The 19,055-nt window shown below is 44.3% G+C and overlaps 1 protein-coding gene across 2 annotated transcripts in view; it reads left to right on the top strand.

Moving 5' to 3' along the window:
- CCDC85C (coiled-coil domain containing 85C) overlaps positions 1 to 19,055 on the top strand; it is a 119,474-nt gene that overhangs the window by 69,954 nt on the left and 30,465 nt on the right. Inside the window, exons 3-4 of one of the 2 annotated variants that reach the window (XM_075426428.1) lie at positions 809 to 885; positions 18,715 to 18,819. In XM_075426428.1, the coding sequence (XP_075282543.1) occupies positions 809 to 885; positions 18,715 to 18,819 (182 nt within the window). Of the gene's footprint in view, positions 1 to 808; positions 886 to 4,967; positions 5,704 to 18,714; positions 18,820 to 19,055 lie in introns of those variants that run through there. The other variant, XM_075426429.1, reaches the window with a different exon arrangement.

Below are 19,055 nucleotides of genomic sequence, written 5' to 3'. Positions count from 1 at the left end.
CCAGATGTTTTGGAGAGCGGGAAGCCACCCACAGAGCTCTCCTGCAAGTTATCTTCTACTCCAGGTCAGCCTATCTGGTGTGGCTGTCTTACTGCAATGCTAAACTGGCCATTACATTCCTTCAGGTTGAATATTACCATTTTGTGTGAGGGTATTCTGTGGTTTATTGTCCTGGTATTTTTCTGTTTCGTGTCACGTGCTGCCACTAGCAAGCCAGATGCCCCGGGCAGGCACGTGTGGTGTCCGTCAGGCTGTGGGCACGCTGCGGCTCCGTGGCCTCGCTGTGCACACTTCTGCCCCTTCCACAGCACTGGGAGTGGTGGCAGTGACCTCCTTGCAGAGCTGTGCCAGCAGCTTGTTTTTGTGAGTTGTTTTTGAAAGAAAAGAAGAAAAAGGCACGTGTGTGGAGGGGTTGTTTATTCAAGCCTAAAAGGAAACATCTTGTTCTGGTGTAGAGTGTTTTGGTGCATTTTAGATGAATGAAAATGGCTCTCAAAGCTAGGAAATTACTTTTATAGAATTACAAAACACAATATTTCAACTTCACTTTCCTTCTGTACACAGCCCTTACCCTCCACCCCCCGGCAGCACTGATACGGATTCACAGAAGATACTGCTGTTGCTGAATCTCAGCTTTGTAGTGAAAAAATCTTTTGGCAGAATCCTGTCCTCAGCCTATGCACTTGGGGTTTTATTCATGAAGTCTTTCCCAAATTTGCCTCCCATGGAGTGGGAAAACGTATCGCTGTCTGACAGTACTTGCCTGTAACACAAGAAGCTGAAACTTATTTTTTCTCTTTTCCTAAAGATTCGTCTTCCAACTATATCAGGCAACTTGAAACAAAAGTGAAACTGCTGGAGGATGACAACAAGCTTCTTTCCCAGGTAGGTTTTTTGTTGCCTAAGAGATGTTAATGTGGCTTGGTTCTCCTGCTCCCGTATACTTGTGTCTGACTCCCTACTTGAATGCACAAGGGCTTTCACTGGACATCCTACCTGGGGGGAGCATAACAGTCTTTTAATATCAACTCCCCACTGACAGAATTTGGTGTCCTTTTGCTAAAGGAAAAAAAAAGAGAAAAAAAATAGTAAACCCTCTGTTACTGTCTGTGTGTGTTTCGGAGACGCATCAACGCCTCCCTGCAGAACACCTTGATCCACCGCTGCTCTCAAGGACGTCGCAAGGGTCCGGCGCTGCCTGTGCCCTTGCTGCAGGATTTTGTCTTGCTTGCCCATTTACATTGACTTTTATCTTGTTGAAAGAGGAGGCTGTAGTCAGAGGACAGCCTTGGGAATAGTTTTGTGCAGTGCTGGCTCCCAGCTTTTATTTGAGATCTTGGCTGAAACCAAACAGACCTCTCCAAAGTGGCACTTTTTGCTTGCTTCTGCCCTTCAAAGCCTACTCCACGTGCCACAGGGCTTTTGATCACTCCTGATGCCTACCTATCTGGATAGAGCAATGTCAAGCAGCGGGAAGAAAACAGTCATTCTGTCTGGTATGTCCCCTGAATTCCCCGTAAAACACAGCACTTGGTATAAACAGGGGCAGCTTTGCTGAGTTCACTGGAGCACTGTCTGTTTAAACCATCAGAAGAATTACCCTTTTTCTCTTGTTCTTTGTATCTGTTCACTGTTGTGTGTTCATTTTAAAAGATTTTTCTATACTTTGCTTCGGACTTCAAGCACCGAGTTTCACAGGCATTTTGTTCCAGATTCTTTCCAATTGTAAGGACTGGAAATAAAAAAAAACCCTCCTAATTTTTTTTTTTCTAAAAAATATCTTTTTGCCAGGTTATGTTGTGCTGTTGTTTGCATTTCACTAAGTCTGAAAATAGTCTGCTTCAGGATCACATGTTTCTAAAACATCCCTGTCTTTTTAGGAAAAAAGAAAAGGTTCTATGCTTACTGAAATTTCAATAAAATAATTTTGTCAAACCTTCTTTTTACTGAAATACACAATTCGACCTGACTGTGAGCTTTTTTTAAAGATTACCCCGAATTTCCAGTGTACTCATTGACATTGCTGTCCATGAAACAAAACTCACAGGGCACCAAAGAATTAAAACCCCAAAAGGGTGCTCAGCTCAACTGCTACCGAGTGGCTTCATGTACTAATCAATTGCTAATTTAATTTTAACTCCCTCTGTCTTTCTCCCAACCCGTGAGCGAGCTGGTGGCGGTTGAAACCCCGAGGCTCTTTAATTGGAGCTATTGATAAGCAGATGGGCTGTGCGTGGGCAGTTGGGATGCACATGGATTCGGGGACAGGCTCGATGTGCCCTTGGCCCAGCTTCGTCCTGCCACAGCTGAGCACATTACTCTGTCGGATCCACTTTTTGAGGTCAAAAAAAAGTGGTTGGTAATTAATGGCTGGTAAATTAACAGAGGCTGAATAGCTGCCTGGGCTTATTGCGTGGGGAGGATGAAGCCCGGTCAGTGTCGGGGCGTGTGAGCCTGAAGCAGCCCCACGTGTCAGCCCATCACCTTCATGCTGTCCTGGGTGGGAAGGACGCACACAACTGTCCTCAGGTGTCCTCACCTTTCAGGCTGTGTCACTACAGAAGTTTGAGTCCAGGAGGGAAGGAAATGATCTTAAAATAGCGCTGTGCTCTGGAGAAGGTACCAGCAGCAGGCAGCAGTGCCAGCCTGGCTGTGATGTCCTCTGTAGCCCCTGTGCGATGTCTTAAAGGCCCTCCAAAAAGACCAGAATCCGACCTATTTTAGATCATGCTTGGGAAATACCTCTTTTTATCCTAAGTAGGGAGACAGCTCTCCTCAGGGCAACAAGAGAGATGTTGAAGCTGTCGTGGTCTGGGTGATCTCCCTGGGGATACTGAGCTGCATCACCTCCAGATCTGTCATGCTACAAACCGAGGTTTGGTTTTTTTCTCTTTCAGTGAGAAAGATAAGGAAAATCTGTATAGGCACAAACTCACAGGTGTATGTACATGTTGCTCCCAGCACTTTCCTAGAAAAGTATAATCCACTTACTGTGTTCTTACTTGCTTCATCTGATTGGACAGTGTTTAGCTGTTGCCATGCAGATCTTGGGATAAGACTCTAGTCAAAAAGGATCCTGGCAAACTTTCTTCTGTTTTTGAAGTTGCCAGGTGATCCTGGCCGTTTGAAGTCTGCAATGCCGAACTGGCTTGTCAACACCTAGGTCACATTTTAACTCAGCTTGGCTTTCTCCCTGGGAGTACTGACATTGCAATAATATTTGCAGTCTGGTGTCAAGCAGTTCTATCACCAGCATGCTGAGGAGCGATGAAACCTGACGTCCTAAGTAACAAACAGTACCTATGCATTCAGGGATTAACAAATCAGTGCTGGTTATGGAAGTCTTCCTGGCTTCTCTCCAAGTGCTAAGCATAGAGCTCAAATAGTGCTTCATCCAGAGAAACCCAAGAAGGCCAGTGCTGCAAATGATGTTGCAAGCTTTACGGGAGGATTTATATTACGGTGGCTGGTAACAGAATGCCCCTTTGCTAGCTGGAGCATCCTGAGCGAGCTTTGTGGCTTTGTCGTCTTCAGTATCTGAGGTGTGAAGCTGTGCTGAGGGGAGGTGTCTTTGTACCATCTTTAGGCATGGAATTCAGTTGGTGCAGGGGTCCCCAGCCTGCATTTTTTTCTCCTGCTTCGCGACATCTCCTTTCTCTGTAAGCACTGTGGAAGAAAAATTTCAGTGGGAGAGGCCAGACCTCTCCAGCCTGGGTCAAGGTGGCCGCTCTGCACTGTACATGTTATCTCCAGTGCAGGCGTGCTGGGATTCACACTTCTCTTTTTCTGGTGACTCATTTGAACAGATTAATGGCGAGAACTTTTCCTCCCCTTGGGAGATCAAGAAGTACCATCTCATGAGCCACGTTTTGCAGTGGGAGGAAAGAAAATGGAGAAGTGGATGTTATTTATGATAACCATATATGGATTTTTTTTGGTTTTGACTTCTTTTGCTTTCTAGGGAAGGAGATGTGTATTTCCAGTTGGGAGATGAGCTGCTTCTGACATTGCTAACCCATCAGTAATCATCGCACTTCCCATTCTCCTTTCTCTGAGGAGAAATGACTCCAGTTTTATGCCTGTCTTTGACTCAGATTTACACTGTAATATTTTGCTGGCATGGCCATGCTAACTAGAAAGTCATGCTCTTGGATGGCAGCGTTGTGCTGGCAAAACCCCTGACAGTGATTCTGACAACACACAGCTTTTGTTTCCCTGGTTTATATTGGCTGGGGAGATGCTGTAGTGAACGCCACTACCAGAAAAGGCCACTTGATGCCTGTTCGCCGGTGCTGGTGGGTGTCTGTGGTGTAACCGCAGTGGCAAAGACCCCGCAGAGCTGGTGGGGACCTCGGTGTCCTGGGGTTGACTGTGTCAGCCTTCCTCACAAGTGTAGCTGGTTTCTGGAAGTTTTAGTTGAGGTGTAAAGAAGGTGAACGTAAGCTCAGAGGAATGTTGGGTGTTGGCTTTGGAGAGCTTCGCAGTCATCACTTTTATAGTCTCAGATTCTCTAGGGAAGAAGTGCTCTAGGTTCTGCTGTGTGCATGCAATCAATCTATGCAACATCATGTGGGAGAAGTTCTGTTTTTCCTCCGTGTCATTATGGGGAGTGCCCAGGAGAGCTGGTGTTAACCTCTCTTTCACAGTGTCTGGTTGGGTAGATGAGGGCACCTTCTATTTTACTAAGATACAGCCCCTGAGATGGGACACAACATTTGCTTTCCATTCTTCTGAGTTGGAAGTGTCCAAGTAGAAAATAGATCCCTTAAGCCACCTCACACTGCGCTTAAACGAAAAACGAATTTGTAATTATAGCTTTTCCCCTCAGGATTAGAAAAACCCATGTTTATGAGCTTTGGGAGCTCCAAAAGACAATGCTGATTAGTTTTATGAAGAATGCATACATTTTAAATATCATAAGAGTGACAAATTTCTGGCCATTCTTTCACATTATTTTATATTTTCAGCTCATTCTGTACAATGGCAAGGACTGGGCACTTCTGACTAAAACTGAAGCTCATGGGCTTTGTGGACTCATCACTCCGTTCTCTCTCCTCGTAACTAAATCCTGTGCACCATGGGCTGGCTGTTGGATCTTCTCTTGGTTTGTAGTCTCTGCTGAGCTGTGTCTGGCTTTTCCCTTCATAACAGGAATGCCAGAGGCATTCTTCTACTCAAAGATGTCCAGGGCACACTGCACATTGTTGTTTCAAAAAGCCCAGCTTTAAACGGAGCAGGTGTATTGGCCAGGCAAGACTCTGAGTAACTGGACAGTTGACAATGAGTTCTTGGTGCATCTTTCAGGGAATATTTCAGGTCCTCTGGTGCAGAGCAGAACTACAGAGAATTCTTCTCTAGGGAGCAGACAGCCCTTGAGATTTATGAGGAACATCAGAGTATTTAATTAAAATGTCCAAATAGACTTCAGTATTACCAGCACTTCACAGCATTTCAGTATCTGCCCGCTAGTGGACTGGGATTTAGAGTATCCATGGAAGATCTTTAGAGCATCCCTGGAACGGCTTGAAAACTGTGCTAAGTCTTATTTTTAAGAAGCTCTGTGCTTAGCCTGAATTAGAAGAAGACTGCAGCTGTACAGATAGTAAAATGATAGTCAACAATGCCTGTAAACACCGCTATTAAAACAGAGCTGAGGTTTTTGAGCTAGGAGCTTCCATGTTAAGGACGTCTACAGGCTGCCTCAGTTCTTCTTAGGCAAATGTGAACTTGGCACAAACATGCACTCAGCAGGCAGTTTCTGGCATATTGTTCTGAAAAGGAGGGGGAAAACGCTGGAGCCCAGAATGGAAGAGAGCCTGAGAATCATTAGTACTGCAAAGAACGAAGTTGTAAATGCAGTTCAGCGGAGAGCTTGATCTCTTCCTGAAGAGCAGAGGACAGAGGAGAAAAAGAAATGGCCCACAGTGTGCTGGCTGGCTCCAGGAGAGTCAGAGCGCAGTTTCCTCTGTTGTATTATTATCAGTCACCTTTGTGCCAAGTCTGCCATTAACAAAGAGTTCCTGCTTGTGGAGTTGCCTCTCTGCTCTCAGAGTTGCTGTAGGGTCTTAAAGTTTGGGCCTCTCCTTGAACTGCGGCTCCAGAGTTGTGTTGTGAGGCCATGGCTTGTGTGTGCACATGCTCACCATGAGTGGAACAAAATTACAAACCTGTATTATTTCCTCAGAGTCTACCTACTGTTTGTGTGTGAGAAGGATAAGTATAATTGCTTTAATTTAAGGTCTCATGAGGGAAATTGGATTTTTTTGTAATAGAGAGCAACTCAGACATGAAAGCTTTCCAGTGCATTTGGTCTCCATTTAAATTCAGAATGCTGGGACATGCCCTAGGTTACTGTATTACCATTCTTATGCACCATTTAAATGTTTAGCTGCATATTAATTTTAACTAATCAAAAAGGAGATGCATATATGGGGCCTCATCCAAATATTTCTTTCAACGGTGAGACTTTCTACAGGCCTCCATGCATTTTGGGGTACATCTCACGCAGAATCAGATTTTCCTGAGACCTTCTCTTACGATACCTTCTCTCATGAGACCTTTCGTGAGACCACTCTCCAAACTTTGATTTAGGTCTCCAATGGCATTGCATTGCTTACATGCCTAAATGCAAAAAATGTTAACAGAATCCCCCAAATGTAGCTGCCTTAGCTGCGGCAGCAGGAGCTTCAAGAAAACATAGCGTGCAAAACCAATTTATGTCCAAGTGTTTTCATTTCACCTCCTTCTTTTATGAATTAAAGTGACAAGACGGGTATGGCCAATTTGCTGTGAAATAAGTGAACCTGAGATGTAAGTAAACAATATGCATTTACTGAATACAATTCCACCCCCCCCCCAAAAAAAAAAAAAAAAGACACACAAGTTTTAATAAGTAGTGCAAAGATGTCTCAGACTTGTATCCAAAATACTTTCAAGCCCTTTAAGACAATGGAGACTTTGAACATAAGGGTCTTGGGCTGCTACCTACCAAAGTAAATATTCTCTTGGCATTCACCTCACATTCATGGGTAGGAGCACGTCTAAAAAGCAGGGTCAATGACAGAAATGAGCCTTTGCAACTTGTAATGAAAGCTGGATGGTGTACTGTGTGTTCTGGGGATTGTCACCTGTGGAATAAAGGGATTTTGCAAGAATGTCACCTGGCACACACAGAGTTCCCCCCCAACCCAGGAAATATAATTCAAGAAGTTCTGAATCCAGAAGTTGAATAACAGATAGACAGAAACATACAGTGTTTATTGAATCTTAGGAATATGAGACAATCATATAATTTCTTGCAATTTCACATTTTTGAAGGGCTAGAGCTGAATTTCTGTGTGAGAGTGTGAGTGTGAGGGAGACGCACACACACAGAGCTCTGCCATGCTCCGTCTGTTTCTGTTGTGGGTAAGCAAGAACATTGGGTTTAATGAGGCTCAGTTTAACCTCCAGCTGTGAAATGTGGGTTTAGTCATATCCTGTGCTTAACCAGCTTTGTAATAATTTCACTAGATTCCACTTTTTTCTGTATATGAGGACAGGGTCAGGGAAGAAGCTTGCAACTGCAGTTAGATTGAGCTATGAAGAAGCAGCATTTTGTGTCTTTGTAACATGTGGAGAGTTTCAAAGTACACAGGTTCTCCGTGGTCAGCCCACCTGAGAAGGACTGAAAAGTGTTTCGAGGGGAAGCTAAGCTATAGCTGCACAGGCTTAAAGCCAGATTTTTGCAATAAGTTCAATGCCAAATTCAAGACCAGGTCAAGAAAAATTCAGTGTCTGAATATCTGAAAACAACTTGGGAAAGTACGGGAAGGAGGTTAATCATTCATTGCTTTTGGAAAAAAATGAGGCTTTACCCAAAACTGTAAGTTTGTGACAAAAACGTTCATTTTGTTTTGCTTTTCATGAAGCCAAAAATGCAAATGTAAATATTTGTAGGAGACTTTTAAAGAATATGCAAACTATCTCATAAAAATTAAGACTGGCTGTAACAGATTCTTCCTGACGATTCAAGTCCTGGTTCAGCAGAGAGCTTTGAACATTCGAGGGATCCTCCAGAAGAGAGGGGCTTGAGTGTCCATCCTGTCCTGAGCACTGTTCGGAAGAAGGAAGAGGAGGCCAGCAGAGCCCTTGGCCAGCTTGGCCCCGGAGTTAGTTAAAGCCTGCAAGGGACATTTTCTGATTGATGGGAAGGGGATTGAGGTCTTTGCCTTCCTCACTCCCAGCTCCCTCGCTTTGCGGGATATGGGGAGTGCCATGAGCTTCTGGGAGGAGGTGTGGTGGCTCCCTTTGGCCTCATTGCCTGGAGCGCAGTTGACAGAAGAAAATGAAAGATGACTCCAGGGGATGGTCCGGTGACTTTAAGTCTACTTGCCTGGTGGAACTGGGGCAGCATTCCTTAGCTTCTCCATTGACATCCCTAATGAAGAGACTGATTTTGGTGCTAATGAGCCACAGGTGGGCTTCATTAGTCTGAGATTCCTAAACTCATTGCATACAAGCCACAGACCAGTCAAGGGCTACACCAAATGTCAATGGTTATGGCTCCATTTGGCTTTGTTAACTATTGAGCTGTGTTTCTGTTTGGGTTGTAGGCCATGATGCTTGAATCCTACCTGCACCAGTCTGTATTCTCTCTCGAGCAAAACCTGCCAGTTATCTGATTGTAATTATATACTGCGATTTGGTTTGAGCTGATTATCCGAGTCTCGTGTGAGTTATGGGGTTGATCTTTCTCTGCTGATCTAAAACAACTGGAAAAAAATACAGTCACTCTTGAATATTAACAGTGTACTAAAGTTCCCCACCTCAGTTGCTACAGGGAATAGAGAGGTTTGAAACTTGCACTGTTTTTATTGCCTGTACCCCACTGAGATACTAATAAAAATATTTTTCCAAGAGTGGTTTTACATGGCAAAATCTGCTAAGCTTCTTACTGACTGTCTCCTGCTATTTATTAAGCCTTTCCCAAAGTGTTAGCTCCCCTGACAATAGAGAATTCCAGTTGTCACCATTGCAACCAGATCAAATCTGCTGCTTTGCCCCTCCAGCTTGTATGAATGCAGTTCATGATGTGAGGGTCGGGTCGGAGCGTAGGCAGAAGTGGGGGTGCTCGTTCCTGCATTGTGTTTGTGAATGGCTGAGATCCAGCCATGGCACAGCGTCCTAGAGTGTCCTTACAGCTCCTGTGCTGCTGCTGGACGAGGGCTGTGCACCTCATTCAGAAGGTGGTACCGTTTCCAGTTCCACCTGAACAACTGAAGATGGCTTTGCTGATGAAACTGGCTGAGGTTGTGCCTGTGACCTGCTGGCTGAATACTGGAGGGGGAATTGGGAGAGTGGCTGTCTTGGCAGACCATAGTCCTCTAAAGGACTATGCTTCAACAAGGGCAAGTGCAGGGTCCTGCACCTGGGGAGGAACAACCCCATGCACCAGTACAGGCTTGGGGTGGACCTGCTGGAGAGCAGCTCTGCGGAGAGGGACCTGGGTGTCCTGGTGGACGACAGGTTAACCATGAGCCAGCAGTGTGCCCTGGCTGCCAAGAAAGCCAATGGGATCCTGGGGTGCATCAAGAAGAGTGTGGCCAGCAGGACGAGGGAGGTTCTCCTTCCCCTCTACACTGCCCTGGTGAGGCCTCATCTGGAGTACTGTGTCCAGTTCTGGGCTCCCCAGTTCAAGACAGATGAAGAGCTACTGGAGAGAGTCCAGCAGAGGGCTACAAGGATGGTGAGAGGACTGGAGCATCTCCCCTACGAGGAGAGGTTGAGGGAACTGGGCTTGTTCAGCCTGAAGAAGAGAAGGCTGCGAGGGGACCTTATAAATGCCTACAAATATCTGAAGGGTGGGTGTCAGGAGGATGGGGCCAAGCTCTTTTCAATGGTGCCCAGTGACAGGACAAGGGGCAATGGGCACAAACTGAGGCACAGGAAGTTCCGTCTGAACATGAGGAAGAACTTCTTCCCTCTGAGGGTGACGGAGCACTGGAACAGGCTGCCCAGGGAGGTGGTGGAGTCTCCTTCTCTGGAGATATTCAAGACCCGCCTGGACAAGATCCTGTGCAGCCTACTGTAGGTGACCCTGCTTCGGCAGGAGGGTTGGACTAGATGACCCACAGAGGTCCCTTCCAACCCCTACTATTCTGTGATTCTGTGATTCTGTAAAGCCTTTGTCACCAGTCTAAGGAATGATCCCTGGATGTGCTGCAAGTACAACAGGGATATGAACCAGTGTAAAGGAATTTAATCTCTCCTGTTACAGAACACTCACATTATTACATGACATGGAGTATGTTAAATAGTTTTAATCTCATCCCTTGATTTTTTTTCTTATTTGCAGAGCTCTTTCAAAATCAAATACGTTGATTTTTTACTGCACTCTCGTGCATGTAATTTCCAGCTTGCCTGATAAATGCTATTGAAGCTAATGGGACTCTTCACATATACTTAAAGTCAGATATGTGCTTTGCTGAGCTTATTTTTGCTTGAATATGTCTAGTAGTGATAACTGCAATTACTGAACCTTAATTCAATTATTTGCTAGCTTCACACAGTGAAATTGCCCATCCCGCAACTTCCTGGTGCATGAGACCCTAAAAGGCGGATCAATGAGATAAGGAGGAAATCTTTGTGCAAGGTCGTTTGAGAGGGGGTGTTCGCCGGGGCGCAGGGCCGCAGGGCCGCCGGGACGGGCCACTCGCGGGTGGTGCTGAGGTCAGGAGAAACCGGAGCTGTTCCCCGGTGCCCGTGTGAGAGCTGCGCGGGGCAGGCGCTTGGCAGCATCTCCCTCGCGTTATTTGAGTCGTGCCTCTGCTTTGCCTTACCTCAGCAAAATATTGCTGCTCTGCTGGACTTACTAAGGATACCTTGGGCCAGGTCGTTCTTACACAGTGGTGTGTTTTGATACTGCCGTTGAACTCTGTGGGTACGGTAAAATATCCGTAGTTGTGAATAACAGTAAGGTGATCAAGCTTTAATCAGCTGTGTGTGGGGTCACCATGCTCTGAATGGGGATGGCAAGATGTTAATGTTCGTGCAGATAATCATGGGTTTCACAAGACTTCATTCATTAATACGGGAAAAGAGTTTGAAGTTCAAACAGTAATATTATCTTGTCAAGTGCTGCAGGTAAGACCAACTTATTTTGGTCATCTGTGGTAAAGGTAGAGGTTTTTTCCAAGACAGTAAAATAACTTTTTTTTCTGTTAAGTTTCCAAATGTGTAATGTTCTCTGTTCCCTTGTAGCTGGCTGACTGCAACAGCTTGCCACGAAATTTCAGTAAGGTAGAGAGAGTTAATGCATCCACAAACAGCTTTTTGGGTCTGGGGGCTGCCTTTTAGTATTGCTGCTGGTTGTTTGGGGCTCTGTTTCCTTGTTTTATCACATGGTAATGTTAGCAATTTCCATTTTTTAATTGTCTGAATGTAGTGAATATGCCCGTAATTATTTTTTATTTCCCTTCTGTACTTGTGCAAAAGACATTGGTTAGTAACATCTGAGTTTTGACCAACTTCGAATCAAAGCCATTTACCCACCTGAAGAGAAGTTGGTCCTTTTAGCTAAATTGCTGCAGGAAATAACAGGAAATTATTTTGAGCTAAACCTCCCATTTAATTACCCAGTTGCAAACAATGGGTTGTTGAGTGTCAAAATTGAGGCAGTTTCAATTACTGGGACAATTATGGTTTAGAAAATTGTTGCTGGTAGGTTTAAGAATTTATATTACAGTGACAGGCAAATAATTGAGGTAATGGGCAGTACAAGAGTCCATAAAGATGAGCGTAGCCTGACCCAGTGGACTGAAATAAAACCTTCCTCCTTTTTCTCTTCACAAATGTATATAATCAAAAGCCAAGGTCTCAGCAGAGTTTTCCATCGAACATCTAAGATTTGTGGGGTAAAACTAGAATATGAAGTAAGAATGACATTTTTTTCGTTTAGACTTTTTCTCACATAGAGAGTTACCCAAATCATAAGCCCAAATCCTTGTGAGCTCACATGGTCAAGATGGGATGCCCTTGCCCTGTTGCTAAGGATCAGATTCACCCTGATATTTGAATGACAACTAAAGGAAATCCTGTATTTTGTAAAAGGGTGGAGTAGCCACTAAAAAAAGGAAATTGCTTGTCTTTCTGAGGGCTGGGTGATGATGTGGCATATACATTTGTCCAAAGAAAGTCTTCTGAACTGGTGTCAAGAAGGGTGTCTTCTATTGCCAATACGGAGTTTGTCACAGTATTCCTTTCCATCTAGTTGCATTTCATGTTAAGATACAGAATTTCTTCAAATGTTATGTTGAATAGCAGATATAATATTAATAAATTGAAATGGTGTGGTGTGTAGTCTGCTGTCTGTTGAGCTTAGCCTGTGTTGTAGGAAAATGAAGCTGATTATTATAAAGCCTCTGAACTGACAGTCCTCTGGGAAGCCTGCTGTTGGTGACTCACGTATGCTTGATTCTCTTCATTCCGGACACATTTTTCCATCCCTTCATGAAGGGACCCCCCAGAGGTAAACAAAAAGGACTCCCGGCCTTCAAATTGGTGCCTTTTTTTTTTTTTTTTTTAAAACAGCACATGGCCGAGGAAGCTTTCACAATGCAGGAGGTTACAAATGAAGTCACAAAGAAGTGACAAGAGCAGCATCTCAGGTGCTCAGATGTGGTCCTCTGCTACCTGGCAGGGCCATCCCTCCTGGCTCCTACCAGGTACCAGAGGGATGTGGGTCTCTAGAAGCTCTTCATCACATCTGCCAAGCCTCCATGTGTGCCTTGGGTACCCTCAGGCACGGGATGTCCGTGTGTAGACACCCGAATTGCTCCAGGGTGACCCCGGAGCCCACGGGGAGGAGGGAAGTGGTGACACTTTGTAAAAGCTTTAATATTTCTGCAGGGCACAGGGTCAAACTGATCATTTATGATTTTTTTTTTTTTAACCTCTGTTCCACCTTCAGCTGTTACAACTTATGTGAAAGGAGAAATTAGTGTTTTCAATTAAAGGCTACTTATGTAACAACCTTGCTTAAAATGCTAATTCATGAATTACTGGAAGCCGACAGTGTCGCTTTTTACTTTTCCTCGGTCACTTCAGTGCATAGTTCTGACTGAAATTGTTCTGGGTTTTTTGCTAATCTCCTTCATAAATGCTGAGAAACATCTGTCAAGTAGGTTTCTGTCTTTCTGTATTTAATTTCTGTTAAGAATGGTCCATTTTCTTACATCAGAGTGCCTTGGAATTAAAGCCTTGTCTTCTTTTTTCTCTCAGCAGAAGTAACACTGAAGGGTAACAGAAAAAATAATTTGTCTAACTTGTCTGTAAGTTTTCAGCACTTTATCTTCACAGTTGGTTCAACATGGCCACTGCACTGATCTGACTTTACTGGACAAAAACGGAAAGGAGAATAAATGTTTCTTCTTAGTACTTTGACCTTAAAATACTACAAACACCATCCATCTTCTTGTGTTATTTGTGTTATTTTCAAATTGAATCACTCAGCACATCAGGTCAAAAAGTCAGAGGCCACCATTTCTTCTCCCTGCTAGAAGGATAGAAAGCTTGGATAGGAACAAGTGTTTGCTGATTTTTTTTAAAAATGTAATCTTAGGCTTTGGGAAGCACCAAGGCTTTCATTTCTATCTAAAGAATTTAAAATGATACATTATTTTTCATGGAAAATACTTACCACTTGCGATCCATGTTAATAATTAAATTGCTTCTGTTTCCTAGACAAAGTTGAGTTTGCAGACCATTTTTACTGGAAACTTGATTTGTTGGTCCTGTTCTTTTCTCACGGATATGAGTAGGCAAAACTCCCTTCACTGCCAGGAGGGGCATCTCTAGGTCCATTTCGCTCGTACCAGGGCTGATAAAGATCTCGGGCTTTGGTCCAAGAGCATTATCTTCTGGGGTCGCTTCAAGTTCTGTCTCGGTGAAAAATTTAGCAATAAATGTCGTGTCATTATTTCCAGATAATGAAGAGTTATGGTGTCTGAGGAGCTAGCTGCTGCCCACAGCTGTTGTGACTGTGGAGCTGTCGGCACTGACAGGCTGTAGCACAGGTTCGCGCTGAAGGCGAAGGTGTTGGCTCTGCAGGCTCGTCCCCAGACTCGTCGGCCAGTGAAGGGAGGCAACACCATGTGGAGTGGTGCTGAGTTAGACCTAGGGGAGGTCTTGCACTTTTGTACCAGTGTGAAAGTCAGGAGGGGCTTTCTTTTTTCTCGATTTCCTCCCCCCCCCCCCCCCCCCCCCCCCGCCTTTTTTGTTTTTTTACATTTGGATGAAACTAGTGTTTGAAAAAATTCACGGTAAAAAAGCAAGAGCTACTCCAGAGTAGTCAATGGCCAGTTGTTGGCGTTTGCTGGGGACACATGCGTTTCAGCTTATGCAAATTGTAAATTTGATCAGGTTGAGTAAAGACTGACTGAGTCTCCTCAGCTCTCTCTCCGTCTCCTTTTCTGCATCCCTCCCTCTCTCTCTGCTCCTCAGCTTAGAAAACATTCCCGATAAAAGTTCAATGGAAACAGCACTCTCCCATGGAGTTTTAGTCCAGATGAAAATGATTTTGCTGCTAAATTCCTTGAAACTCCAGAAAAGTGCAGTGGTTTTACCTGAAGGGTAATTTATTATAGACATGTTGCTCATTAATTGAGATAATCTCCAACAATGATGACGAATAGAGATGGTTGGGGATTGTACTTTTAAAATGCCATTCTGACTAGAAAAGCAATTTGGGATCCAGTTACATCTCAGTAATGAAAATTGGGTAAGGTAGTAAGAGATTTTATTTTGTGAGTGAATTGACAATGCAAATACCAGGATTTTTAATTTAGGTTTAAGTGGTGTAATGGCTACTCATTCTGATGCATCATTAGTCATATTGCCTTTTAATGAGGGATTCACTTTCTTTTCCTGGTTAGCTCTAACACTGATAGGAAAGCCCGATGAATGCATAAATGTTTAGGGTGGTCTGGTCTGATGAATACGTGTCACTGCACTGTTTCAATTTAAAAAAGGAAGAAAAAAGCAGTTTTCCTTCTATGGTGAAGAAATGCACGTTTGCATTTACTGCAAGGAAAATAAATAGTGCAGAAATGTGATTGGTAGGCTGCTGTAAAAATAATTAGAGGAAGATACATTCTGAAATAAATTCTAGAAAATATAGAAGGAAAATTTCATCGAGTGAGTGCTTGTGACATGGACTGGCTTTACGGCTGACAGCGGTAGGAAAAAGTCAGGCTTTGGCCATCTCCAACACAGTAGCGTTATAAATAATGGCAGATGAAGATTCTTCTTGCTCTACCAACCCCTGCCGTGCCCCAAACACCTCATTCCTCTTCTGGATAGATCTCTGTTCAGCATTTTTGTTTCTTAGTTGTCCTTTCGTCCCTTCCCCTTTCCCTTTCCCTTTCCCTTTCCCTTTCCCTTTCCCTTTCCCTTTTACCTTTTACCTTTTCCCTTTTTCCTTTTTCCTTTCTTTAATCAAGAACTAGTTTTGATGTTCATTGAACTCAGTGGGAATCTTTCCATCAAATTGAATGCGTTAGGTCAGATTCATAATCAGCAGTCACTGAAACAACCTAACAATAGTTTTGTCACACACAAGTGCGCTGTCTTAAATGGGATTTGCTTAAGAAAAGCCATAGAACTAATCCATTATAAACACTTGTTAAAGCAGAGTTTTGACTGTATCTGTGTATTTACCAACACAGTTTCAACCAATTTAAGCCAAATTGAAACTATTGCAGACTCTTGCTCCAGGCGGGAGCATAGGGCAGTTCAATTAAATCAATTTAAACTAGCATATTTTTAGCCACAGCAGTGTGATGTTGTATGTTGACTAGACTTAGGTCTGGTTGCCTTGCTTCCTTTGGTGGGCGAAGGGTTTTGACTTTCTATGAGGACAAACTGTAGTCTGATGAAACACGTGCCATGTCTAGTGTAGACCAGCCAATTCAGATCTGGGGGCAAGAGTAGAAGTTTCTGGGAGGCAGTGTCCACCAAATGTCTCTTTCTTGTGCCTGTTTCTACACTCGTGGTGCCCCATAGGCATGTGGCATCTTGCAGGTGTCAGTGTGGTTTCCAAAAGTCTGAAACATCCAGGGCCTCTAAAGACTGGCAAGGCAGTGCATGTCCTTGTGGAGCAGGGCCTTTGAGGAGATCTGTGGCCTCTGGGGTCTCCAGCACAAAGCTATAACCCCACATTTTCACTCTGCTGTTTTATTCTGCGTTTCCCTTGCCTGTGACAAGTTCCCATTTGTCACAGATGTCAGGGAAGGGTTCATGAGCTCCTGAGCTGACAAACTAAAGGACTGGGTAGCAGAGTGTTGAGACCTCTCCAGGAGGCTGCTGTCACCCTGTGCACATACAGCAGTGAAGAAGAGATTGCACACAGCAGGACGGTTGAAAGCGTAACCATCTAGGGTAAAATCCTTTCAGGCTAACCACCAAGAGATCCCTACACATCCCATGCCTGCGGCAATGCCAGTAAACCAAGAGTCTTCTCATCATCTTGCTTTGTGACCTGCTAACCTTCCTTGGAAAGTACATACCTCCCAGACGTGGTGGAGGAAACTCAGTTCTGCAGCTGTCACTTTTTAGATCCTTCAGATCTTTCTGTCTCTGACTCTGTATTGTGAAATGCGAAAGAAATATAGGCCATGGTCTTCTCTGATGCCACCTTGTAAATTCAAGGGAATCCCGGACATCCAATGTGCTGCAGTCATTCTGTATCACTTGACTCCATGTGAGCCACAACAGTTCCCAGCAGATTGGGTGATACAGGACTAGCATCCATTTCTCATGATGGCTTTCTTGAAAACTGCCCCTCTCTTCGCAGCTTGTAAAAAGAAAGTTGATAGGGTGAGTGTGCCAGTATGGTTGTGAAAGCACTGGGTCACACTAGATGCTTTAACCTAAGAAAACAACATTTTGAAATAAAACCAAAGCTGAACATGTCCTAAAACAGGCCATATAGCTACGAGAAAATGTTTCTGACACTGACAGAAAGCGACGTATCCGCTCTGATTCTTCTCTGCTAAATGGGAGCAAGAAATGGAAAAGAACTTTCTGTATTTCCAGAGATCTGTGCACGGCCACAGTCCCCAAAGTCTTGATTATGGTCAGGCCTTCGGGGTTGCTGAGGGGTTTTTATATACAATTGAGCTGATTTATGTGATTTCCTGTTAAATTTTATTGCACCAGTGGCTTTTCTTTGGTTCTTTTGAAGTAGAAAACATCATTTCTGCAGCAAATGCAAGTCAGAAGTCTTAATGGAGCATAAAAATCTAAAAGGTCATGATTTTATAGCTTTAAAATAGAGGACAGTGTACTGCTTGATGCTTTTAAAAATATGAAAAGTTAATGAGGATGTTTATTGGTAATAAAAAGATACAATCTTCTCCCAGACTTTTGATTTTGGCTACTTGCATATTAGCTTTTTATGGGTGTGCTGTTATAAATGAGAAACTGTCCTTATTCCTGGACCATCCTGTTTCAGAATCACAGAGAGAGAGAACTAATAACATGGAATCATAGAATGGGTTTGGGTTGGAAGGGACCTGAAAGATCATCCAGTTCCAACCCCCCCTGCCATGGGCAGGGACACCTTGCACTAGACCAGGTTGCTCAAAGCCCCATCCAAGCTGGCCTTGAACACTTCCAGGGATGGGCATCCACAGATTCTCTGGGCAACCTCTTCCGGTGCCTCACCACCCACATAGTGAAGAATTTCTTCCTTATATCCAGTCTGAATCTACCCTCTTTCACTTTAAAACCATTACCCCTTGTCCTATTGCAACAGGCCCTGCTAAAAAGTCTGTCTCCATCTTTTTTGTAAGCCCCCTTTAGTGGGGAAAGGCTGCAGTAAGGTCTCCCCACAGCCTTCTCTTCTCCAGGCTGAACAGCCCCAACTCTCTCAGCCTTTCCTCGCAGGAGAGGTGCTCCAAGCCCTCGGATCATTTTTGTGGCCTCCTCTGGCTCCGCTCCAACAGCTCCATGTCTGCCCTGTGCTGGGGGCTCCAGAGCTGGACACAGGACTCCAGGTGGGAGGCAGGAGGATTATTCAATACTCTCGACACCCCGTGCTGCTTCTCCCTTTGAGCACAGACTGTTGATTGCAGTTATCTGGTTTCTAGGGTCATACAGACTACCTTTATTTATTTGACTTTGTTTAAGACTTGTGGGTGCATGCAAATTTATAACCAAATAAGAAACTGTTCCTGTCACGCGCATCTTGCAAGCTCTAGGTGAATCACAGTAGCACTGTTTACAAACTCTCTTTGCTTTCCACATGCAGGTGATTGGAATAGCCTATGCTGCTTTAAAAAGAGAAGTCCTGGAAATGTGTCCTGGTGGATTTCTTTTGCTGATTTTGTTTTAATCCGAAGTCTTAAAAATACTTTTTTCATTTGCATCTTAATAATGTTTTTAATGAGCATGTAGGAACTTAGGTAAAATAAAAATGCCTTTTTGCCGTACCACTTAATGGGGCAGGCCTTGAGTGGTTCACCTCCACCTGCTTGCAAATGTTTTCTGCAGGTGTGGGCATGGAAAAAAGCATTTTGTTGCAATGTTCATTGTCACTGCTGTTGCAGGGAGAAGTAATGGGAAGAGGTCGTGGGACAGAAGCAGTCATGGGAAAAGCCACTGCAGCAGGAGGGGCACAGCTTTCCTTCTTGTCATTAATACGGACTGTCCTGTTTTCTGTCACTGTCTTTGCAGCAGTCCAGCACGGGGGACCTGAGGACCCTGAGGAAGGGGTTGTCCCCGTACCATTCCGAGTCACAGCTCTCGTCACTGCCGCAGTATCAAGACGCCCTGCAAAACGTAAGAGACGTTTCCTTACCTATACAGACAGAGCCGTGGGTTTCCCGAAAGTGGGCATGGCTGGAGGGGGGCACACGAAGGTTACGGGGGAGCTCTCCCAGCTGAGAAATCACCCTGAAACCGTTGGTGCAAGCGTGCAGATGAAACCTGCAGCTGTTGGGAGTATGGGGAGCCCCTGGAAACATTGATCTTTCCCTGAGTTTGGATCATCAACTTCCCAGCATAGGTTTTTCAGT

This window comes from Opisthocomus hoazin, chromosome 7 (assembly GCF_030867145.1).
Source record: "Opisthocomus hoazin isolate bOpiHoa1 chromosome 7, bOpiHoa1.hap1, whole genome shotgun sequence".
NCBI lineage: Eukaryota > Metazoa > Chordata > Aves > Opisthocomiformes > Opisthocomidae > Opisthocomus > Opisthocomus hoazin.
Note: the sequence above shows the minus strand (reverse complement) of the source record. Positions and strands in the feature narration are given on the sequence as shown.